Source organism: Sarcophilus harrisii, chromosome 3 (assembly GCF_902635505.1).
Source record: "Sarcophilus harrisii chromosome 3, mSarHar1.11, whole genome shotgun sequence".
Lineage (NCBI taxonomy): Eukaryota > Metazoa > Chordata > Mammalia > Dasyuromorphia > Dasyuridae > Sarcophilus > Sarcophilus harrisii.
In genome coordinates, this window is record NC_045428.1 from 431,392,118 (window position 1) to 431,418,485 (window position 26,368).

The 26,368-nt window shown below is 36.3% G+C and overlaps 1 protein-coding gene across 2 annotated transcripts in view; it reads left to right on the plus strand.

Moving 5' to 3' along the window:
• The window catches only part of STARD13 (StAR related lipid transfer domain containing 13), a 285,280-nt gene that overhangs the window by 68,148 nt on the left and 190,764 nt on the right, over nt 1-26,368 (plus strand). Inside the window, exon 1 of one of the 2 annotated variants that reach the window (XM_012545229.3) lies at nt 6,278-8,351. The exons of the other annotated variant lie outside the window; for it this stretch is intronic. Within the exon in view, the coding sequence (XP_012400683.1) occupies nt 8,183-8,351 (169 nt within the window). The 5' untranslated portion in view covers nt 6,278-8,182. Of the gene's footprint in view, nt 1-6,277; nt 8,352-26,368 lie in introns of those variants that run through there. 2 annotated transcript variants of the gene reach the window in all.

Here is a 26,368-nt window from a genome sequence, read left to right on the forward strand (position 1 = left end):
TGTTTGTTGTGGCATTTGATTCCGTGAATCAATAGAATTAGACTATATTAGCCTTGAGAACAGGCACAGGAGGAAGACAAGAAACTTAAATTTGGTTCTTTCCTCACCCTTGCCTTTCATCCTCCCCCTGCACTCAGATTACTCACCCTGAGAGAAACTAAAGAGAAATACAGACACAGTTTGCCCTTCTGGACAGTTTGTACATAAATGAGGAGTGGTCTCTCCTAAATACTCTAATCTATAACAGGCATGATGTCATGATGAAGGCAAATGACCTATTAACAATTCTAGTCCTCAAAGGCTCCTGTTAACCTACTCTAATCATTGAGTCTGTTCACATTTCTTTTCTCATCTATGTATAGATAATTTTCTCTTTATTTTTTAGAAGTATTGTTGTTCAGTCATTTTAGTTATGTCCAACTTTTTTTTTTTTTTTTTTTTTTTTTTTTTGCTGAGGCAGTTGGAGTTAAGTAACTTGCCCAGGGTCACATAGCCAGAAAGTGTTAAGTGTCTGAGGTCAGATTTGAACTCAGGTCCTCCTGACTTCAGAGTTGGTACTTTATCCACTACACTAACTACCTGCCCCTATATCTAACTCTTTATGACCCTTTTTTGGGGCTGGAGTATTTTACCGTTTCATTCTCCACTGGATTAAGGCAAACAGGGTTAAGTTACTTTGTCAAGGTCACACAGTAAATATCTGAGACCAGATTTGAACTCAGGAAAAAAAAAGTATACCTAACTCCAGGCACTGGTACTTTGTTATCTACTAAGAGGCTGCCCTTTAAAAGTATGGGACCAGATTAAGAGCAGTGATAGACCACAGTAGCGTTCTGTGCCTGTCAGAACTTGATTGATTGAATGTGTGCCTTCCTAGGTACTATGTTTTATAAGAGGCATTGACAAAAAATAATAAATGTTAACCTGAAGTACAGAGGAGATCGAGGATGAAGAAAGAGGGAATAAAAGACACTCAATGTACAATGGTAATCAGGGGAATAGGTATTTTTTTCCTACATACAAAAGAAATACTTTAAGAAACAAAATATGCACAGTGCACGTGGAACACTTAAAACAGGATTCAACAATTTATCACTACAGTTATAATTCCTAGAAGGTTTGTCCTTAAATGTCATAAGAATATAAAGTAGTTTTGGAGATTACTATAATAGTCATTGTTACATTATACTCTGTAGTATAATAGTAGTACTGCTATACTACTAGTAGTAGTACTAGTACTACTGTCCACATAGTTGCCAATCCATGTCTTTTGCCTAGAAGGGCCAGGCTTAGACCCATCTTCTTTTTGATGATCACCTTTTCCAAGTATGTTGAGGTCATTTCCAGGAACTCACTCCCACCTTGTATTCCCTACTGGGCCAGTCAGTTTTGCATAAAAAGACTTGGGGCTTTTAGACTTCTTGAATTCCATAAAGCCACCTACAAACTTAGATATCTACCTCAGGATATTTGTTCTCCTGAGGTGAGGAAAGGGCAGTTGGTGGAGTGATGAATGAAGTATTATCCTGGAGTCAGGAAGATTCTTCTTCCTGACTTAAAATCTGGTCTCAGGCACTTCCTACCTGCATGACGCTGGACAATTCACTTCACTCTGCCTCAGTTTCCTCATTTGTAAAATGAGCTGGAGAAGGAAATGACAACTCATTTAAGAAGAGTTGGACACAAATGGAGGAAGAGGAAAAGAAGAAGTTGTTGTTGTTGTTGTTTAGAAAAGAACAAACACAAAACAAACAACTCACACCCAGTCTTAGGCTTGCCTAACTTGTTCTATATGCCATATGCTCATGACTGTATTACTGCTATGGGCACCCTGGCCTTTACCCTTTATGAAAAGCAACTTGAAATATTCCTGACAAAATCTACACATAATAGGGCAGAGAATACCAAGCCCTTTTAAAGATATACACTGAGTCATTTTTGCTTTTGGTTCAGTGACCAATGACATTCTACATCACTCCAGCATTAAAGCTCTTCAATACTGAATTATACATAGCCCAAAACAGAACAGCTCCCACATGTCTATATAGAAACAGTTAAGGCAGCTCTGTATATGATCTCAGAGATGGCTCCTATAAGTCAATTCAACCACTGTTATACAAATAAGAGAAAAGAGATTTGTACAGGAAACTGTGAATCTTTATTAGAGTTTGTTTATTTTTTAAGTGTAAGTTAAATTTAAGGAAATGGCTGTTCTGCTTACCAGTGTCCCCTTCTGAATTTCTTTCTGTGTGTCTCTTGATGTTTCATTGACATATTCTTTCTTTTCGGCACTAGCTTCCCCGCTGGCTATGTCTGAAAATGTATGCCTCATTCACTCTGTCCTAGTAGTGTGTTACCTCTCTGCCAAGAGGTGGTAGAGCACGCTTTACGACTAGGCTTCTGAAGTCATGATTGGTCACTGCATCAGAGGTCTGGAATCTTTTAACATTGTTTTCCCTTACATTTTTGTGGTCATTTCCTCAGGATATTTTTTAAGGAGTTCTGGCAAATTCACAATCTGAAAGATCAGAAGGATTACCTATCTCAGTCTGGGTTTAGAAGGCCCCAGAGCAGAAGACTGAGTAGGCTACTTTCTCCACAACCTCAGACAAAATGTAACACAGGCATTTAATAAGTATAAAGTTCTATATTAGGGTAACAAAAAAGAAGGGAGATTTTAAGGAGATATTAATCGGATAACTAAATGACAGACTCACCATTTAACAAAAGTATGTAAGCCTTTGTAAAAAAACAAAAAAAAAATTTCAAAAGAATCATTTATATCTAATCATTCTTTTATATAAAAATATAACATCAATTTTAAATATCATAGCAATAGGGAATATGCTCACCATAGATCACTGCAATAATATGTTAACTTGATAGTAATGCCACCTAGCAGGTTCAAATATTATATCCTGGAACATGTTCAATTACAAAAAGTTTGGGATAAATACCCAGGGCTTCAGATTTCCCTCTTCCCCCCCAGTTCCTGAGGGGAAAGAGACCTATATTGATCTACCATCTTTAGGCGGTCCTGTTGATCCATATTCTCTACTTTTTAGCAGAATAGGACTTTAACTTTCTTTCAACCAGGAGTATAAGAATGCTATTTGTGTTTATTTGCTTTTTCTCTAAATTCATCGATAACTGCCAGGCTCCTGTATAATATTATGTCATGTTGGTGCCCCACTGCATTTGTAGGAACCCAAAGAATGCAGTATTTGTAATCTTGTGGCTTTCAGAGCACAATACCAAAGACCTTCATTCTTATGTGGAAAGGACATAGTGCTTTTCTTCCTAATTTGGCTCCTAGATAATGCAATGCTTCTCAAAAAAAGAACCAATACACATTCATTTTGAAAATATGACTAAGATAATAGTGAAATACAGCATTCATGGTAATAAATGCTCATTTGCTTCGAAATTCAGGTGCCAGAATACGACAACTATATATTTTCTTTAGAATTCCTTCTATTTTTCTCTCAATAATTCTCTAGTTCTCATTCAATTTTCCCCTTAATTCTCCTAATCCTCTTAATTCAGAGGAAGCTAGGTAGTGCAGTGGGTAGAGTATTAGGTCTACAGTCAGGAAGACCAGAGTTCAGATCTAGCATCAGACACTTACTAGGGCAAGTCACTTAACATAAAAATGGGATAATAATAGCTTCTACCTCATAGAGTCATTTTAAGGACTGAAGGATAACTGTATAAAGAACTTAGGATAGTACCTAGCACATAGTAGGTTCTTAACTAATGCTTATTTTCTTCTCTTCCTTAACTCTCCTTCTTCCTTACTACTTTAGAATGCAAAAGTGATGGAAAGCTGATGCTTGTCCTAGTTATATTGTTATTGTGACAGGGTTAATCCCAGAATGCTGGGAACCAAACTAGCTGGAAGTAGAGAATTCATCTTGTATAAGGGGATCTTAATCTAGATATCTCTGGATAGATTTCAGTGGATCAAATTTTTAAAAATATTTTGATAACTATTTCAACATAATTGATTTCCTTTGTAATCCTATGTATTTATGAATTTTAAAACATCTGTGAGCATTTAAAAAAAATGTTTATAGGCTTTACCAAACTGCCAATGAGTTCCATGAGAGGAAGAAAAAATGATTAAGAACCCCAATCTAGTGTTAGTTTCTGATCAAAGAGAAATGGATGAATACAAATAAGACTGATGATTATTTTTCCTGACCCCTTGGTAAGAGATCATATAACTTTATCATACCGCTATATCTAGGCATGTTTATCCATTAGCAATCACAAATATGTCCTTCTTCCATGCTTCTAGACAGTCCAAAGTGGTGGGATCTTTTCATAGTAGTTTGTTGTTGTTGATTGCCAGTTGCGCCTGACCCTCCATAATTTCATTTGGGGTTTTCTTGGTAAAAAGTACTAGAGTGGGTTACCATTTCCTTCTCCAGTTCATTGTACAGAGGAGGAAATTGAGGCAAATAACACTAAGTGACTTCTGGAATCACATAGCTAGTGTCTGAGGATGGATTTGAAGGGAAGGCCAAGGTCTCCCATTGCATCCAGGGCCATCTCTAGTTGTCTTGATCTATATCTGGCCACTTGATCCAGATGGCTTTGAAAAGGAAAGTGAGACAAGTGACCTTGCTCAGCCCTCTCTCACTTAAATCCAACTCACTTGCATGTCATGGTATCGCCTTCCTGATGTTATGGTCCTTTTCAAGAAAGAAGGACAAACAATAACAACAGTGACTTAAAGAAAAAACTTGAGGTCATCTCAATATGAATTTCCTCAGCTCTCCTCCTCCATTCCTGAAATCATCTCCACCTTCCTTCTAGTTAGAGAAGAGAAATCCTTTCTCATCACTACTATAAGTACTATTGATTCCATTCCTCCCTAAATCCTCAAAAATAATTGCTTGATGAATTCAATTGCTGAAGTTTTAAGTCCTGGGATTACAAAGTCAGATAAGAAATTTTCCTTCCTTCAGTATCTCAATCCAAATTCCAGTCACATTTAGTTAGAATTTCATTTACTGAATACAAAATTTGAGAGCTGGAAGGGGCCTCAATAGCTAACTCATCCAACTTACACATGAAAGGAATATGGGCATTTTTTCTGGCTGTGCCCCATGATTGGAATGTTCCTTCCTCTGATCTTCCCACTGATCTCCCTGGTTTCTCTTAAATTCCATTTTATTTTATTTTTTCTTTACTGGAAACCTTTCCCAACTAGTCTTAATTCTATTGCCTTCCTGTATTAATTATTTCCTATTTAGTCTGTATATAGTATGCTCTGTAGATATTTGCTTACATGTTGTCTCCCTAACTAGACTTTCAACTCCATGAAGACAGGCACTATCTTTTCTGCCTTTTTGTATTCCTGGCACTTCATATAGTACCTCGCATGTATGTGCTTAATAAATTGACTGATTCTCCATTATAGTATACTCTACACAGTGGATCATATAGCATAAATTATAGTATAATATTTCACATAATATATATATATATATAGTATGTATATGACATAGTATATAGTATAAATTATAGTATAATATGACATATATTTTTTGAATTAAGCTTCATTTATGTGTTCTCCTGACTAAGGAAACATTAAACTTGTTCAATTCAGTTCAAACTATCTTACAGACAAAATCACTATTTGATTGCTTATGAATCCAAACACATTCTTAGACCCACTTAGAGGAGATCACCTTGCCCTTTGCTTTACTAAGATTAAGTAAGTCCTCTGGACCTTACCTCCCTCTCCTTTTGCTTTCCTTTTCCCATTTCTTAACATTTCTCACCAACTGAAATGCATGATTTCTTTTCTTTTTTGTCACTTCAAAGGACATTATCCCTAAAATAATCCATTCTCTCTTTGACCACTTCCAGAACTTTGTTCACCATTCATTCTCTCTTAAGTACCTTTATTCTTACCCTCTTCTCTGGTCCCTTTCCACCTCCTGCTAAACAAATTTAAATTGCCTTACACCTACCTTCCTCTCTCTGTTCTCTCTCTCTCCCCTTCTCTGTCTCCCATCATCATCTCCCTCCCTCTTTCCTCTCTCTCTCTCTCTCTCTCTCTCTCTCTCCTCCCATCCCCACTTTCATCCTCTCCTCTTCCCTCTCTCTCCTTTTCTGTTTCTATCCCTTTCTTTCTCTTTCCTCCTCCCATATTTCTTTCCCCTCTTTTTGTGTCTTCTTTTCTCCCTTTATCTCTCCTTCCCTTCTAACCTTTCTCTCCTCTCACCCCACCTCCTCCAGTTCCTCCTTCTCTTCAATCTTGAATTTCTTTTAAAAGTTGTCAGCAATTGATGCTTTTTTCTCTTTATCTTTCCCAAATCTGATGTTGACTTGGAAATACAACATTTGCATCACTTGTGGAGGACACCAACTGTTACAGTTATAAGTTAAAGGGCATGCTCTATGCCAGGCCCTCTAATGTCTCATTGCATCACTTGTGGAGGTCACCAACTGTTACAGTTATCAGTTAAAGGGCATGTTCTATGTCAGTCCCTCTATTGTCTCATTAATTTCCCTCAGAGAAAACAGTTCAAGTATTCCTCTATGGGTTCTAGATCAGCACCATGTGATCACTGTGGAAAAGAACTCTAGGTTGGTCTGGTTTTCAATGGAGCTAACAAAAAGACAACAAGGGAATTTGTGGAGGATGATTGTAGCTGGAAGACCTTTTGTCATAAAGAGGTGCTGATGTCTTGATTTAGGCTTTTCTGAGTTTTAAATTGGAAGCTTTTCTTTGTTTGGACTATAAACTTGAGACCAAGCTATGTTTAAATTTGAGCCAGACAAATGAAAGACCAACTTGGCTGTCTATTTACCGAAAGTGCCTTTTTTACTAAGCCCCATACTCAGAATCCTATAACATAACTACTACAGACTTGGCTGCTTTTCACATCAAACAGAATGTTAAAGGGAGTGGGGGGAAGAAAAATATTTTCTCCCACTACTCTCCTACCCTTTGCTCCAGCCAAACTGAACTACTCTCAGTTCCTGAACACACCCTGTACTTTTCCTGCCTTCTTGGTTTGGCTCATGCCATTCCTTTTTTCCTTATTCTTCCACCCTCTCCTCAAGTGCCACCTCCTCCATGGAGACTTTCTTGATTCTTGTCTGGCGGACCTTACAACAATTCCTTCCATCGTTTGAGTTCCTGTAACTTTTCCTCACTTGTGATATCCTCCTACCGAGCTGTGTTACTTGAATTGCTATATGCCCTAACTATTAAATTGTAAGGCAGAAATTGTCTTACGTCATCTTTAGGATATATTTTATTTAACGTGATAGATAAACGTTAACTATTATTGTTGTTTGTAATTCCTGGCAGGTGTGTAACAAGCATACCATAGTTTTTTATTAAATAAATGTAGTAGTAAAGATTATTAAACATCGATTAAATAGTACAATCAAATGAGAGGAAAGAGGATGGAGGGACTCTTTGGTCTCCAAGCTCTCTTCTTGGATGTCCCATTCTATAATTGTGTCATTTTTCTTTTGGTATTAATGAAGTTGAAGTTTGTTGTAGTTGTTTTTTGACTGAAATAAAAATTTTCATGGTTCACATTTTGTCGATGAAAAACAGCTGTTTAGATTGCTTGAAGCCATTTTTGCGCAGATTGAAGACAGTGCATAAGGAAGTTCTCTTTGATGATCTGGCCACAGGTAGAGAAGCAACTAGTGGAGGCTGGGTCGCCAGGTGTTCCAGTGCCCAGCCGTTTTCCCTCCCTACTCCCCCCAACCTCTCGCTCCTTTCTTTTAAAATCTCCAGCGACGGCTCCTGGGTGCTTAGTCAGCTGGGAGGCAGGACTCCACTGTTTGTATTAGCCCTTCAAGCAGGAGGGCAGAGCCCGGAGCCGCGGCAGCAGCAGCAGCCTGGGCTCAGTTCTTCCAGTCTGACTTGGAAGTACTTTCACATTTTCCCTTTTCCCATTCATTGGTTCCCTGGGGTCACGTGCAGGCCGGGGGGGGGACTGGAATTCGGGAGTTGTAGCTTTTGGCACTCCTTTTTTTTTCCCCCTTAAAAAAAAAAAAAAAAAAAAAAAAGCTTGCTCTGTGCGTCTCTCCAGGGCTTGTTGCCTTTGCACTACTGTGAGTAAAGTTGGAAGCAGCCGCGCAAAGGACTGGGGGTGGCAGGTTGGGGAAAAAAAAAAAGAAAGAAAGAAAGCGAGTCGCGGAGATGTTCAGGCAGGTCCCCAGGACCCCGGGCTCTGGCTGCTACTATCTCAATCCCATGACCCCCGAGGGCCAAGAGATGTACTTGCGGCTAGATCAGAAGATGAGGTGCTCTCGTTACAGGATGAGCAGGATCCTCGCGCGCCATCAGCTAGTGACCAAAATCCAACAAGGTGAGTAGCTGGGCAGGGAAGGGGAGGGGACACCTGTGCGAGGCTTCCTTCTCCCTTGCCAGCTGGCCCCGGAAAACTCTTTGATTTTGCAAGGTGTGTCTGCCTGGATCTTGTTTGCTGGACCGCGGGATGCCCCTCCTCACAACTGCTCAAGACCTCCTCTTCTCTCCTCTGACCTGGCTGGGGCTCCTGTTCTCTGTGGATAGTGACAGCAGGGCGCTGCCAGGTAAACAGAAGCAGCGAGCGCCTAGGTAGAGGACAGGGACACCCGAAAGGCTTTTCAGAGCATGACCCTGGATGTCAGCAAAACAAGCGGGCAAGGTTTTTCCTTGCCAGGTTTGGTTTGGCGCTTTGCTGAAGGTTTCTTACCGTGACCACCTTTACAGACCCAACACTAGTTAACTTAAATAAGAAGTCTCTTTTTTTAATTCAAGAAAGGGGGAGGAGAGAGGGAGAGGGAGAGAAAGAAAGCTCTGCCCTGATCTTACAGGATATCTTTGGAAGTAGGGGAATGAGAAGAGTTCGGTCGGAAGATTGCAAAGTTGTCAACTGACTTCACATTCTTTGACTATTTGTATATTTTTCTCCGAAGTTGTGACAGATTGATTGTCTTTTTATTTCTGGGAAAGGATAAATGCATAGGCCAACTTCAGAACAAATCCTTTGACCTTATACGTGGAGCAAGCAATGAGCTGCTTTAATTATCTTTATGAAGCTGAGGTGGGAGAATATTGATTACAAGCTTCTTAGGTGAGTTTTTTTTCCTCAATTTGAAAGGAAGATCAATAGGAAAGGTCCCTAAAGCTTGCCTGTCTCAAGGAAACTCTAACATATGGAAGGAAGTTGAAAGAGGAAATAAAAATTGGAAGGTGATTTCTTTTCTTTTTTTTGTTTCTTTAAGAAGCTCTTTTCTGGCTCTTATTTCCTTAAATAATCAGTTAATGACACCAAAAAAAAAAAAACCAAAACAAAACCATACACTGGTGATTCAGGTAAAAAATAGTGAAATATAAATACCAGTTATTTCTAGTGTCTGTTACTAAAGTAGTTTAAATATATGGGTTTGGAAAATATGCAGTCCTTCAAGGGAAATTCACTTTTAAGGGAAATTGGATTAAGATCTTATTGTAACGTATCCAAAGTGAACAATATATATTCTTGTACTTAGCATTTGATGAGATTGTTTCCTTGGAAATTAGGAATTGTTTGTGAAGTTTCAGGAACCGGTGATGTGTGAAGGATACTGGTCCTCCATGCAGGTCTGATTTCAGGAAGGATATTATGTCATTCCATAAACCCTGTGTACAAATCTTGATTGAATAGAAAGAAAAAAAGAATTAGTTCCCTGTGGGTTGACTTGAAAATACATTAGTCATGATTTCAGAAGTAGCTCAGTTTTAGTTAAAAACTACAAAAGTTGCTTTACAGCATGCTGTATCAACACCAGAATAGGAGCTCTTTGTATTCAATAATTCTGACAGTTGGTAGGCTCTGTGTTTGCCTGTATTCATCCAGATCTGTCATTTAAAAATCCATCTTGGTGAATTTCCCCAAGTTTCTAAATGTTGATTAATTTTACAATATAAGGTGATATATTTATGTCCTAGAAGGATGATGATAATAGCTGTTCTTCATTTAACGCTTTAGAATTTTCAAAATGTTTTACATATGTTATCTCATTTGATCTTGTTGGCCATCATACATACACTCATCATTTGGTATATCAAATATCTTGCTTAAACTATCCAGTTGAAACATTAGGGGGAGGGATAGCATTCTTAATGACTACAAATTCAGAGTTTTAAGGGACTCTTGAAGTAATCTAGTCCAACCTTTTAATTTTATAAATGAGGAAACTGAGACCAGGAAATATTAAGTGACCTGGCTAAGGTCACAGATGTAGAAAATGACAGAATCAGAATGTGAACCCAGGGCCTCTTCTAAATCAAGCACTTTTCCATCCCCTGTGCCATATTGTTTTCCTCAGGTCTATTAGTGGGTGTTTAAGATAACTGAAAGGCCATGAGAGAGTCCTGTGATTAGAATCATCTCTTAAACTCCATAGGGATTAGCATCATAAAAATAATACAGCATAATAGACAATGTAGAACATGGAAAAGGGATTAAAGATGAGAATATAGAAATTTGGAAAGGCAGATAATAAAGAATCAGCCTTGAAATCAGGAAAACCTGGGTTCCTTCCTACTTCTAACAAATCCTGACTATTTTGAGGCTAAATCACTTAACCTCTCCATGCCCCAGGCAATTTTCTAACACTAGAATTTGAATAGTTGCTGGTCTGTTTTTGTTTGGGGAGTTTCCTTATCCTAGGTTCCCTACATTAGTGAAATCACCAATATGAGTAAAATAATAATAATAATAGTAATTAGGAATATAATTAACAAGGTAATATGCAAATTGTTTGATTTGGATTACTACCCAAGCATCTTAGTTAATTTAATGGATGTCAAAATTATGACTTCCTGAATCACCTTTGGATTAGGGCATAATAGGTCAAAAGACCACTCTTTTATTCCTTCATATACATTATGTCTAGAATGTAATATTGAATTCTCCAAGAATATGATCATGTTGCAGATGCAGATTCAAGCATTCTTACTCGAGATTTGCAGTCAAGCTTTATTTTTCTCAAGTGTATGTAAACTTTGCTTTACTTTGTTTTCCCTGAGCCAACATCATCCCATGTGCATGAAGTTAGGTTTTTTTTTATGGTCTATGATCAGTCTTCTAATATTTATTAAATGTGAATGACATGAATAATATTGACAATTTTTAAAAATAATTTACATATCTGTACCTTATACTGACAGTCACATTAGGAAAATAGATTTTCATCAGTCCTATTCCAATCTATCATGGAAAAATTATCATATTATGTTAATGAAATTTTAGACCACGCTTATAACTGCCTATTTTTAAATTTTGTTACTGTTGTATATAGTGTAACTAATAATAAAGAAATCATTCTCTACCAATCTTATTTCAACAAAATAACCAGTGAATAGCATAGGGATGATTCAACAACTTGTAGACTTCTATTGGGAAACAGGAACACTAGAAAGGATTCTGATGAGGCATAGGATCAGAATTAAAATTATTCTAAGCCAGGGAAAATCTCAGCTGACTCATCTACTCCCTCCCCCCACCCCCCAAAAAAACTTTTACCTCCCCACCCCTGATTAATTGATTTTTCTGTATAGATTTTTTTCAATTGTAGAGAGTTAAATCTTGATTTAAAATTATGGGAGTTATTAAAATTAGATTCTTCCACTTCATGGAAGTTTATTGTAATTCCCATCTCTTTCCTCTTAATCTTGTGTGCAGGTGGAGGTGGGAAGAGAGAGAAAAAGGAATTGATTCCTACCCCTTGCCCACCTTACAAGTAAGCACAATAGCATTTAAGTGTGAGTATCCTAGAAGATGCTTTTAGCTTTTCAGGGTAGATGTTTTGCCAAATTAAGATGGGGTTGGGATCCTCCTATCATTTTCTGAAAGAAAAGATCATACTCTAAGTGTGCCCTAATTTAAAAAAACTGATATTAGAAAATCCAGGTCTAAACTTACAAGACAGATTAGATGGTATTTTACATTGAAAGAGAATTCTCTAGGGCTGTAAAATGAAATATTTCACTGGAGATTTCCATTAAAGATCCCCAGTGATGTCTAAAAAACATTTTGACTAATGGGTAGGTAGTATCAGAATAAAAATCAGAACCGCCTGGGTTTTGGTTCTAACTTTTTTCTAGATAACTGAGTGATCTGGGGCTTACTTTCCTTATATGTGGTAGCATAGATTTAGTACAACTGCCTCATTTTACATATGGGGAAACTTAGGTTCCAAGAGCTAGCTGATGATTTGCTCAGTGCTATACAGATAGTAAATGAGAGTTGAACCTTGGTTCTCTGATTCCAATTTCAATGGTCTTTACACTGTGCCTTTCTGGAAAAGAAGGGAGCAAGTAGGAAGAATCCAGTCCAGAAGTGAAGATCAAAAGCAGCTTAGAAATGACTCTGGCTCTCTGATGAATTGTGATTCTATTAACATTTTCCCTGACAACTTCTCAGAAACACAAATATTGTATGACAGGAAGAATGGCTCCCTGTTTTTCCTCCCTTCTTCCAAATTCGTTATTTGCTTGTATTTCCTTGTTGTTTTCCAACAGTGGGTCATTCCACTTTCAGTGCTTTTTTTGATACCACCAATGACACATTATAGTCTGGTAAGAGTATAATAGAAGACTTGGGGTGGTCTAATCTGGAATACTAACTTAATCTGTAGAACTTTATTTAAATATAAATATAAAAATATAAAAAAATGTACAGAAATATATACATATTTAGAACATTGCTTCATTTAGTGATTTGCCCTACAGAGACAGCCAAAAGGCAAGGGAGACTCATTTTATAGAGACTAGGGAATGGACTTCTACAGTTGTACCTATTCTCACAAAAAAATTCATTTTTTTTGATTAAAAAATGTAAGGATCCAGTGAAGAGATTTGTGGAAGAGCAAACTTGCATTTTCATTGAATTTCTTCTCACAGAACTCTCTCATAGAGTGAGTTAACTTTTTTTTTTTTTAAACCATTGTTAGGGAATAAGAGGAAGCAGTAGAACTTTACTACACACAGAAATTCTGCCTGACAGCCTAGCATTTTGAGAATTTGTCCAGGGTTTTTTGTCAAACTTTGAATGGAGGAGACAGCATGATATTTACAAGGTGTAGGTGTCTTTATTTCCTTCCCCCCTCCTTATTGTTGGGGGAGTTTTACTGTGAAGTATTAGCCCAGAATCCATGATGAGAATACATAATAATTACTCAACTTCTTTTTAAAGCAAATAAAGTGGCAACTGTCATGGGTTTATATTTAGTGGGTCAAATTCTCTTGCTCTTCAAAGCTCATGACAAAAGTGTGACATATAAAGGATACTACTATTTAACAGAAAGTACAAGAAAGTATGGTTAGTGAGGTGGAGTAAAGTTAGCTACATTGACTAATGTTGTAAGGCAATACCAAACTGAATCATATTATCTTACAATTATATAAATACAATAAATACATAAAATACAGGAAAAATTTAGCATAATTTTATTATTTTGAGTGTTTTATGAAGAGGTTTCCAGGGAGACATCTATTTTACATTTAACAAAATTGTGACCCTGGATCTTTTCAGTATGTCCTCATTGGAAAGAAGTAATTCTGGTATGTGGTAAGATGCAGATAGCTACCATATCAAGATGCAGTTTTAAGAGAAAAAGCATCCTTTTTTTATCTTCTCTCCTCATAGTCAGTATTTTAATTGCTAATAAATCCTAGTAAACTTTCTTCCTTTAACCTGAAACCTCTTATTTTCTTAGCTCTTGTCACTGATAGATTCAAAAGTACAGATCAGAAAACCCTTCTAGCACTGTTAGGAACTGGGGCAATACCAGTTCAGTATACTGAACAGTCCAATGAGAATAAGTCAAAGTAACGGTCATTTCTGTTTGAGTAGTCATTTAATCTTGATGAAGTATGTAAATGTGGAGTTTAGGAGAGACATTCCAGTTATAAGGATGTTTTGTCTTTATGTCTTATGCTCAGGGGAGAGGGATAAGGAGATTAGTTCGAGAACTATGTTGCTGTAGTGCACATGCCTTTCTATAGGGGTGGGAGGGCTCAGAAAAATATCATTTGGATCCCTGATGAAACCAGGGTATAATTCTGACATGAGACGGTTTTAGGAACTTTCTTTCTCAAAGATGAAATATGTCCTTAGGAATTATTTTATAATGAAAATGTAGCCCCTTTCACATCAATTTGCATAAAATTTTATTGTGTGTATATACACACACCTATATATACATTATTTATATATATATTTATATATACATACATATATATATATACACACACACACACATATACATATTTATATATATTTATTTATTTATTTATTTTGCTATGGAAATTGAGGTTAAGTGACTTGCCCAGAATCACACAGCTAGGAAGTATTACATGTCTGAGGTCAGAGTTTAACTCAGGTCCTCCTGATTTCAGGCCTGGTGCTCTATCCACTGCGCCATCTAGTTAACCTTATTGTTCATTTTTTATGGGATGAAAGACTCTTGGGGGACTGGGAATAAATGTCCAGAATTCATTCCCTAGAATGGTTATTGTTCATTATAATTCTTAACTGGCTAAGATAAAAATAATTTTTCTAGAGGTTGGAACCGGGTTTATGGTTTCGTTTTTGTTTGGTTTTTTTTGTTTGTTTTTTAGGTTATCAAATCCCCAAACTTTACTCCAATCTGTCCTATAGACAGCCACTAAACTAATTTTCTCAAAGTGTAGATCTGATCACATTCCCTTCTTAATAAGCTCTAGTGACTCCCTATCAACTTGAGGAACAAATACAAAATATTCTGCTTCAAAGCCCTTCATAAAATAGTTTCATCCTATCTTTCCAGTTTTCTTATATTTTATTCACCAACATTTATTCCTAGATCCAGTGACATTGGCTTCCTGTCTATTCCACAAGTAAAACTACTCCATTTCTTGGCTCTAGCAATTTTATCTTGCTGTCCCCCATTTCTGCAATGCTTTCCTTTTTCATCTTTGCTTACTGTCTTCCTTTATATCCAACTAAAATTCCATCTTTTATATAATCTATCTCTATCATGAGTTCGCCAATAGTATTTCTGCCTGTGTGGTTCGGTAACATGTATTAGGTTCAAGATAATTGTAACATTAAATTGTGTTTTTAAAAAAGCACATTTCCCCCCTTCTCCATACAATATCACATATACAGAATATATATAGGGGATACAACAGAATATATATGGAAGATTCATACCAATTCTCTACTCTAATTATATCCTCAGGTCTGTTCTGTGAGATTAACCCAGAAGCTCTTCCCTTTATTATTTCCCATTTGTGCTGTAAATAGCTTGTTTATACATACCTGTTTTTTGTCTCTCCTATTCAATTGTGAGGTCCTTGAAGATAGGGACTATCTTTGGCCTCTTTTGTATCTTTAATGCTTAGCACAGTACCTGGCATTTGGTAGATGCTTAATAAAAGTTTATTTATTTGACTAATAAAGCAAACCTATATCAAAGTGATAGGATAATCTCCAAAAGAAATGGCCTTCTATGGAGCTAGAATAACAGAAGTTAGGAAGAATAAACATTACCTGCCTCTTCCCTATGTCTTATCCATTAATGCTGGAAACTGGAGATATCTTCAAATCCTTACATTCAAACAAAAGTCCAATTAGTCTAGTTACCAATAATAATAAGTACTAGCAAGCCACAAACATAAGGACTAGCAAAAAACCACATTGCTGGAAACTATAAAAGACCACATCTTCTAGCCTAGACACATGTTTTACAGTAGAATAACATTCAGATGACTGCTTTTTGCAGCCTTTTAAGCACAGGAAAGTCTATCAACTCTTTTCTGATCCTCACATATTTACAGGATTTTACCTAAAAGGGTCTGTTTTGCCCCCTTCACTCTGCTCCCTCAGACTTTAGGAAACAAGGGTGTGCTTTGAACTATAACAGAATACTGTCTGAAATCAGAGAACCTGATTTCAGATCCCATATTTTCTACTATTTTTTTATGACCATCCCTGTATCTGTTTCCTCAACTATAAAACAAAAGGATTAGATTAGATATCCTTTTAGGGCCTTTTCAGCCCCAGCAATGTTTCTGTGATACATTTCCCTTGCCACCAGTATTGAAGACATTGATTTTTAGGTGGAGACACACAAATCATACAAGGGCATTACCAGATCCTTTCCAGATATTAGTGGAAAAATAGAGTAAGTCTGTTTGGGGAGCATATGAGGACATGTACCTAATAGATTCAATACCATGACTACTCTGAAGTTTCTCAGTTGTGATGGCTGGAGTTGGGCTCCAGATAGATTATTTGTCTCTATACCTTCCTCTTTGAGTTTCCCCTCTCCCCTATTTCTCCAGGGTATCTCTACTACTGCTGGGAGAAAATGCAACAACAGTAAACCCTGAGGAAAAGACTTAAGATTTAAGAGATTTGTTGGTTAAAAATGTATCTTTTGAGTATTTTGAATTTTGACTAGTTTGAAATCTCTATTTCAGGGGAGAATTCTTGTCTTTGGCTATTTAGTTAGATTAGGGGTTCTTAACATGGGAAAGTTCGTAGATAAATTTCAAGGGATTTATGAACCTGAATGGAGGAAAATATACATCCTTATTTTCACTAATCTTTAACTAAAATTTAGCATTTTCTTCTATTATGAATTTTTAAAAACTCTATTATTCTGAGATGTATGTAAGCTTCTCCAGATTTCTGAAGAATTCACAACAACAAAAAGATTAAGAGCTTTTGTATTTAGATATGTAGTATTGTTTACCCTTCCTTCCACATATAATTCCCATTCTCATAGGATTTGAAGATTCTCTGGGCTCTTTAAATCTATTCTCATTTAATGTTATCAGCTCCATTTTACAGATGAAGTAACTGAGTTCAGAGATTGGGTGAGTTGCCCAAGGTTGCATAGCTAATAAAGGTCTGTAGCAGGATATGACTGCAACTCTATCTGCATCCAAGGCTAGCAGTCTTTCTACAATATCTGTCTCCTTGGCCCAGATGATGAAAAAGGGTCCAGGGATCATGGTAAACAAGTGTTATTAGAACATTTTTGTTTGTTGTTTTGAGGTCCAGGACAAGGTCTTCCTGAATTTTACTTTTACCTTCAAGGACTCAAAAATGGGCTTGACTAAACCTAGAGATGGCAGTTTAATGAAGAGCAGAGATCATAAGCCTCTCTTTACTCCTTGGCTTTGTCTGTATTCAAGGCTATGATAACTGAGACCTTGCATGTATTCAGAGAAGAGCTTAGCTAATGTGGAATATTCCATTGCTTCAAGGATAGAGGGGATTCTCAGCAGGAAAAGAAACAGGAAACCACTAGGGGCTTGTTAGGTGGCTGAAGGTAATGTGAGAATGTCATTCAGGAGCAAGACATGAAGAGGATGGTTGCCCAGAGTGAATTTTGGCTTTGTGGTTTTAGGATATTTCTGGTTAGGAGGCCTCTCCCACTGGATCTGAAGAAAAAAGTCAAAAGAATTTAGTTTTGGGAAATAAATTTAGTTTCCCCATGAAATAAGCAATCATTGTACATCTCTAGCCTATAAATGCTTCATTGGGAGAGTTTTTGGTTTTTTTATTGACAGTGTTAATATATTACTGGTCTGTGATAGGAGCTCTCTATGTGTGTATGTGTATTTAATACGGGATCATAAGTTTAGTGTTGCCTGGAAGGGACCTTGGAGTTAATGTAGCCCCTTCCCCTTCATTTTACAGAATAGGAAATTGAGCCCAGAGAAATGAAATTATTTGCCCAAGGAATAGTAATTACTAGCAGATCATACAGGAATAGAGTAGGAAAAAGCCACAACATTTCTGGAAACTATAGGAGACCAGCTGCATCTCTAGCCTGGATGTGATATATGCTTTGCAGTTAGATATTGATCAGTCAACAACAAGCATTTACTAGGCACCTGCTATGTCCAAGAGACTTATGAAAAATTAATAGTCCCTATCTTCAGGGAGTTTTACATTCTTATAGAAGAAACAACATGTGCTTCCATAGGGACATAGAAGACAGATAAATCAAATATTGTACAAGGTAACCTCGGAAAGGAAAGTACCAGCCAACCAGGAAGAGTCTCCCAGAGTCGATGCTTTTTGGCCTGAGTCTTGAAGGAAATTAGGTCTTCCAGAAGATGATGAGCATTCCAGGCCTGAGAGACATAATAGGTGCAGAGACCAGATATCTGATGAAATATCAGTACTGTGCCTATGAAAGGACAGGAAGTACAATATTATGGCAGAAATGTAGAATGCAGAAGCAGAATACCGTGTGTGTGTGTCTGTCTGTCTGTCTATATGCAAGACCAGGTTGTGAAAAGTATAAGAAGCAAAAAGAGCAACTTATACTTGAGCTTAGAGGTAATTAGGGGCTAGTGATGTCTGAATAGGGTAGTTGGTTAACAGAGATGGGAGATGCACTGCCCTGTATTTTTTTTTTTAAAGCAAGAAGTGCAGTTTAGCTCAGGCATAGAGTATGTAAAGAAACAGAGGGGTAATGTATAAAAAGGTTGGAGAGGTTGGGGCCAGATTGAGACTTTAAATGCCAGAGATATTCCATAGGATAGAATATATATATGTATATGAACTTATAGCATAGGATCAAAGTACCTTTTGTGTCCTTGTGACCCCAAAATGGAGCTTAGGAACACAGTGACCACTCAGCAAGGGTCAAGTGACTGATCAGAGTAAATCCATGCAGAACACTAAAAGGATTTTCATAATATTGACTGAAAAGACATGACCTTTAAGGATTTACAATCCACATAAATTTGAATGTGGCATCATTTAAATCAACAGGAACAAAGGCAGCCTATATAACTTGGCTAACAGATACAGCATTTTAAAATCTCAGTCATGCTTAAATTTATTCCCGTATCAGTGGAATTGAACAACTTAACTGTGACTTGAAATAATTCTGATTAAAAGTGACTCCCTCATGCTTTAATAATGCACTATGGTAAGAGGCGTCACAGAATTGAGATTGCAGTCTAATTTGGTACTCACAGTCCCCCAATTTATACTTCTATATCTGTTTATGAGCAGAGGAAATGTACTACTTGTGCATTTCAATTTTCTATTTCCAAATGGGTTCCTAGTTAACTTTTAAAATCATAAATATTGATGGGAGGCATGTTCAATTAGTATTCAATTTATAAGCCAACTAGAACGTTTCTTGTACATTTGAATTCACCTCGTAATGCACTAGAAGCAAAGATGTCATGGAATAATGTTTTTTTCTACTCAATGCTATTAAATTATAATCTAAACCTACCTAAAGAAACAAAATAGGCGATAGTCAGCATTGGTGATACTCTGGGTATACTTAAAGTGGACTCATTTGTGAAAACTAAACAAATCTTCAGATTTTTATCATTAACCATATGGTTATATATAGAATTCCCCTGAAGGACATGTTTCCCACTAAACACATCTTGGAAAACTGAGAAAATGAGGCACCCGGAAGAGCTATACACATTGCCTTCCTTCTAAATTCCAACCCTCTAGCTATTGGCATTCTTGTCCATCTGCAATTTTTCCTCCAGAAGGGTTCTACTAAATTAAAAAAAAAAAATTGGGGAAGCTGAAGCTGATAAAACCTTTGAGATATTTTTATTGCTAGCCTCATAGAGGCAAGAGAGCTTGGCAAGGCCAAAAGGAAATGAGCCTTGCAGAAATTTTGGAAGAAAGTTCTGCAAAGGAATTTTACTTTTCAACTGTAGATTCAAACACAGGTAGTGATGTAATTCCTCCTTTGGGTGATGTATCCATTCATTAGAATACTTGCTCTTAATGACCACCAGTTCCATCAGTTAGATCCTAATGAGGTTCAGCATGGTAGGAGCTATAAAAAAGGACTTTGGGGACATGCCATCTTTCTCATGAGTTCACCAGTAGTTATTTTGCCTGAGTGATTCAATAATATGTATTAGGGCCATAATATAATTGCAGCATTTAGTTGTATTTTTTAAAAATCCCATTTCCCCCCCTTTACGTAGAAATGCCATATATAGCAGAATATTCACGGGGGGATACAACAAATTCAAACCAATTTTCTGTTCTTGTTATATCCCTAGCTCTGTTCAATGAGAATGACTGAGAAGCTCTGAAAGAATTCAAATTCTTCCATAGAGTAAATCACTGACCTAGAGCAAGGTAGTAAACAGAGAGGCCTCTGTTTGCAAAAGGTTTCTCACTGTCATGGAAGACATATAAAGTAAAGTTCAAATCAAAGGAGAGCTTCCTATTAATGATGAGATTAACCAAAAGCTTTTCGTGGAAAATGGTTTGCATATTGCTTTAAATTCTGTACTCTTATAGGGCCTCCTTAGTTAATTAAATCTATCAGAATACCAAATAGACCTAACTATTCACAATGAAAAAAAAAAAATTAAGAAAATTTACTGAAATTTGGCATGTAGCTAGATGAGCAGCCCATTTAGTTAGTCCATTAATGTATCTTGGGCAGGCACTTCAGGCAGACAATTACTTGGGCACAGAACAAAGTAGGAGGAAGAGCTTGGACTGAATTGCATTTAGAAAATTGCAAAGTGCCTTTGCAAAGTGTTTTCAGTGATCCCACACTGCTTGTTATTGTGAAAATCCATCTTTTTTTATTTTATTTTATTTATTTATTTTTACATAACTTTTTATTGACAGAACCCATGCCAGGGTAATTTTTTACAACATTATCCCTTGCACTCACTTCTGTTCCGATTTTTCCCCTCCCTCCCTCCACCCTCTCCCCCAGATGGCAAGCAGTCCTATACATGTTAAATAGATTACAGTAGATCTTGTATACAATATATGTGTGCAGAACCGAACAGTTTTCTTGTTGCTCAGGGAGAATTGGATTTAGAAGGTATAAATAACCTGTGAAGAAGAACAAAAATGCAAGCAATTTACATTCATTTCCTAGTGTTCTTTCTTTGGGTCTAGCTGCTTCTGTCCATCCTTGATCAATTGAAACTAAGTTAGATCTTGTCTTTGTTGAAGAAATCCACTTCCATCAGAATACATCCTCATACAGTATCGTTGTTGAGGTATATAATGGAAAATCCATCTTTTTAGCATTTTTGTTACTCTGTTACTCCTGTATATCTGTGAATAAAGGAACACTATGATCTTAGAGTTATAAATATGCAAGCAATCCAAAGGTAAATGGACATTTGTAAAGTGGGTAAAAGTGGTATACAGCATTTAAATTCAGATCAGTTTAAAAAAAAAAAAAAACAACTGAATAAGCATTTGATATGCTTGGGATATTAGTTCATCCTAGCATTGAAGTTATCAGTGACCAACAGTGAATAAGAATTGATATGAAAAGCATCATTAAGGACATCAGTCAGATAGAGGAAGGTGGGTCAATTATAAAGTTAGAATAAAGGAATTATTTGAGAACTAATGTAGGAGAAATGTTGCATACAAAATAACCACTGCATCTTGATTTTTTTTCTCGTTTATGATATATTTCTTCTATCATTTGAAAAAAAAAATCTATCCTTGATAAGGGCTTTTTTTTTTTTTTTAACCTTTTTACATTTAAAAGTTCATTTAGTTATTTGTATCTATTCTTTAGATAATTTTTCTTACTAGATATGGTGACTTGGCAGACTAGAGGCTACACAATTGTAAACCATTAACTAACCAGTGGAACAGTTCAGGTTTCAGAAAATGTTTTATTTACCATTCATTAGAAGGAAATACTTTTTCCTCTGCTCTATGGTTCCATTTTTAACCAATTCATTAGATTTGTTTTGAACCAAGATTTCTCTTAATCATCACTAGAACATTTAAAAGCCACCTCTCCTCTCAGGCTTTATGAAAGTTATTGTAGTCATGTTATTTTCATTACCATAATACACTCTGCCTCCTGACATCCATTTTCCTAGAGGCTAATTGTTTCTCATTGTGACATCACGGATAAAATTCATTTGGGAAACATCTTCATGTCATTCAGAAACATTTATACTTGGATAGAAGAACTACAGTCCTTCCATATGTTGCAAGAAACTAAGCTTTGTTTTGGAGTCTCCCTAAAATGTAAGATGTTTCTTGATTACTGCTATCAAGAAATGATTGTAAAGACATGAAGTCAGTTGTCATGGATGGACCTCTTCAGTGAATGGCAAGTTATATGGATTTAGTGAAACTATTTAGTCTTTAGTATTTGTCATTTGACTTTTTGCCCAAACTACAGGAACTATTAAAGTTTCAAGACTATTTGTTGACTCCAAGATAATTGGGAACAAATACATATTAAATATCACCACTGCACTAAGGATCAAACTCTGTAGACTCACTTTGATTATATTTCTCTCATTGTCTTGCTGTTAATGCTGTCTATACCCAAAATTCTAGGTTAGTGTGCCAAAGCCAGCTCCGTCATCAGCATCTACAGGCTGACCTCAGGCATTGTCCTCTCTTACTGCCTATTTGAATATTGCTTGGTTTTATCAAGAACACTATGTCCAAATTAAATGCCAGGGCAGCTGGAATTCTGACATTTGGCAGCGATATTAGCATGTTTAGATGGGAACAGGCACAGTATAGAAACCAGGCTGTCTCCTTCCTCCTCTATGTGCCTTATCCTACCTCAGCTCTTCCAAAGTGAAGCTTTTTTTCTCCTTGAAAAGCACTTTAGGATGAATTCCCATCTTCCTCCAAATCTCATCAAATGTACAAGGTTCCATAAAGCTCACTGATAAATGTGATTTATTCAGAGAGAAGAACTGCTCACTGATGAGATGGAAGTCCTTTGTGGAGGAAGAGGAGGATTTAGCCTTGTATTGTTTGCAGGGGTCCAAGAAGAACAGCATATTTTTATTATAGTGCAACTTTACCAACCATATACGGACATGGAAGACGTTCTAGGATGATTAGGGTGTTTATGTTTTAAGATAGAGAAAAGCCCTGTGCAAGGTTTCATTTTTTAGGATTTTCTAATTCTAATATACAAACCATCCTTAGTGGCAGTTGAGATTTGCACTTGTACCCAAACAATAGTAGCTAGTTAGAAGAAAATATCAATGTTCTGCCAGATTCTGATGTCTGTGAAATTTTGCCAGCAGCAAAACAGGATCAAAAATAATAAACAGACCTCCTCCCTCAACTGCCTGAATAGTATTTACACAGAGATTGATGAACTCTGTGTGTGTGTGTGTGTTTTGTTTAGGAAAGGAAATTTTTAGGGGAAAATGTTAAATACTAATGTATATCAAATAATTGAGATTCCATGGATCTTAGATATTAGATATTAAGATAGATCTTAGATCTTAGATAGAAGGTGATTTCATCTAGTGTCACCCTCTCATTTTACAAATGAAGAAACTGAGACCTATAAAGAAGTAGCTCTTGTCTGAAATCATACAGATCAAAAATGGCAGTACTAAGATTTGAACTTAGGTCCTCCGACCCCAAAATCATTTGCTCTTTTGAGTAAAATAGCTTGTATAAGAGAACAAACATATTGAATTTAGTGAACAAGTTAATGTGACATGGTACTATACAATTTACTTGGTTTTTAGGGTCCCTTTCCATCATAAAACAATGTAAGATTAAGGAGAAAGTTATTGCCATTTTTTGATCCAGGGAAATAGCATAGTTTAATGTGGGAGTCTTGGGGAAGTAGAACAAGCCAGGAGATCTGCTTTCTTGTGACCATGTTCACTATTATATTGCTTGACTTTAGACTAATTGACTTAATTTATCTCCATCAACTTCCTTATCTGTCAACTGGATATTATTTTTACAGGATTATTGAGAAGAAAAAAAGTGATGAATGTGAATACTTAAATTTCAATCGTTTTTATAGCACTAAGGTGCTACCTAGGCATTCTCTGGAGCTTAGACCATAGATATCATTTTAAGCCAGACTTTTCCCTCTAAGATATTATTGTAAGGAACAAAGCTCCATGAACAATAGCTATTGTCTTGTTTTGAGAAGGGAAATGGGATTACAGTACTCTGGAAGTTTCTAGAATGTCCTCCTTTCTTTTATTTCTAGCCCCTTATCAAAGTCCCATATTTGCCTAGCTGAGCCTCAGTTTTGAATCATTCCTGCAACTTCTGTTGTTGAAGGAAAATGATTCAAATGTTCTAACTAGGTCATTTACAAATTTACATAATATCTAATTTATGGGCCCTCACTACTGCTAAGCAATCCTACTATATATCCCTTATCAAGTCACTATCCCATTTTCCATAGCTACTCTTTCACTTTTTTTCATCCCTTCTCAAACCTCCCGTTATTCTGTTTCCTCCCATTTTCTCAAATGAGAACTTTGCCTCATATTTTATAGAAAAAAAATGAGGCCATTCACTATGAACTCCCTCTTCTCTTGTCACTTGTCTTCTGCCTCTACTTCCTCCTTCGCCTCAGTTTTCCTTAGCAAGGCTAATCTTTTGTCCTTTTCAGGGAACCCATTTCCATCCTATCTCCTTCAACAGATCTATCTCTCTCTATCCCCACTCTTGCCCTTATTTTCAGTTTCTCCTGTTTATTCTCTCCTTCCCTACTGACTATAAACATGTCCATTAACTCTCCCGTCCTGAAAACACAGTCATTTGTTCCTTTTTTCCCAACTATTATCCTGTATTTCTTTTGTAGCTAAACTCTTTGAAAAGACCTTCTACAACAGATTCCTCTACTTTCTCTTATCTCAATCTTCTTTACCCTTTATAATCAGGCTTCTAATGTTATGAGCTATAAAGCTGTTCTCTCCAAAATTAATAGTGATCTCTTGGTTGCCAAATAACATTGGTCTTTTTTTTTTTTCCTGTTCTTATTCTTCTTGACTTCTCTGCAGCCTTTGACACTATTGATCACTTTCTTCTTCTTGAACTCTCTTTTCTTTAAGTTTTCAAGACACAACTCTGCTGTTCTCCTATCTAACTTATTACTCCTTCTTATTCTCCTTTGCTTGATCTTCTTCCACATCTTGTCGTATTATTTGAGTTTATTTTATTATTTGAATATCCCACATGGCTGTCTTGGGTCCTCCCTCTTTATTCCCCCCTTCTCCACTTGGTGATCTTATCAGTTCCCATGAATTTAGTTGCCATTTCTTAAGCTGATGGTTCTCAAAACTACCAATCCTGCATTATTTCACTTTTGTTTTACCCCTACCAATGTTCTGGATAAAGGTATACATTTCATGTTTGTCACATTTGCAAATATTAAAAAACTGAAAGATAATTTGCCCTCTGGTTGACAGTCAGGATTTATAAAGAGCTTAACAGAATCTATATGTATGTGTGTATATACACACACATATAAATACATAATATACCTATGCGTGTATATATGCATTTGCCAAGTCTAACAAGATAAATTCTAGTAGGATCAAAGAGTCTTACATTTGAGTTAAAAATAAATCAGTTTCATAGGTATAAAACCAATAGTAGTTCATTGAACAAAGACCTAGGAGTTTTGATGCACTGCTGTATTACCATGAGTTGACAGTATTCTAGGACTGTCAAGAAGGCTAGCACAATTGGCATTAAAGAAGGCATATTGGGCACATGTATCTTGGTACCTTATTTTTGGAAGTAAAGGTGGTAAAGGGTCTCATTTGAAAGAATGGGAGAATTTTAGATTGAGGAAGATACATAATTCTGTTCAAGTATTTGAAGGAGAATTGGAAGAGAAGTCAGATTTGTCCTTAGCTCCAGAAGGTACATGGAAGTAGGAACAACAAATGGAGGTGAAATTAAGAGGCAAATTTTGCCTTGATGTAAGGAAGAAAAAATCCTAACAAATAGAACTGGCAGGTCTTCTAGAACAGGCCAGATAACCTTATGTTGAGCTGTGCTTAACGGGGAATGTTGTCCAGCATGAATTTAATATGATGATCTCTGATGTCTCTTTCAACTATAGTATTTCATATTTCTCTGAAAATTGTATTCTACTACTGGGGGAAAAATCTGATTATTCCCGTGTGCTTTTATTTATTATCCTTTCTTAGTTCCTTAATAGATGCAATTCTTGGTATCATTTCACTTTTTTACATTCTTTTCTTATGTTTGTGGTGTATTTTGAGACTTTTTTTTTTAAATTACAAAAGGATAGTTATTTTGAGTAAATTAAAGCTAATTAAGGTCATCTTGACCTCAGCTTTTATCATTTTACTCACTGTGACTGGTTGAAAAAAATTTGTTTATCCTCTCAGATTATTAAATATTTTACCTTAACTAAATGATTTCAACTAACTTAATAGCCTAAAAATGGAATAGAGAGACTTAGTATAGACATGTATATACAAATGTATACGTTTTTTCCTTTGGTTTAAATGATTTTATTAAATAAAAAATGAATTACAGAGTGAAATAAGAAGTGAAGTCAATTATTATGTTGTTTATAAGAAACATGAATT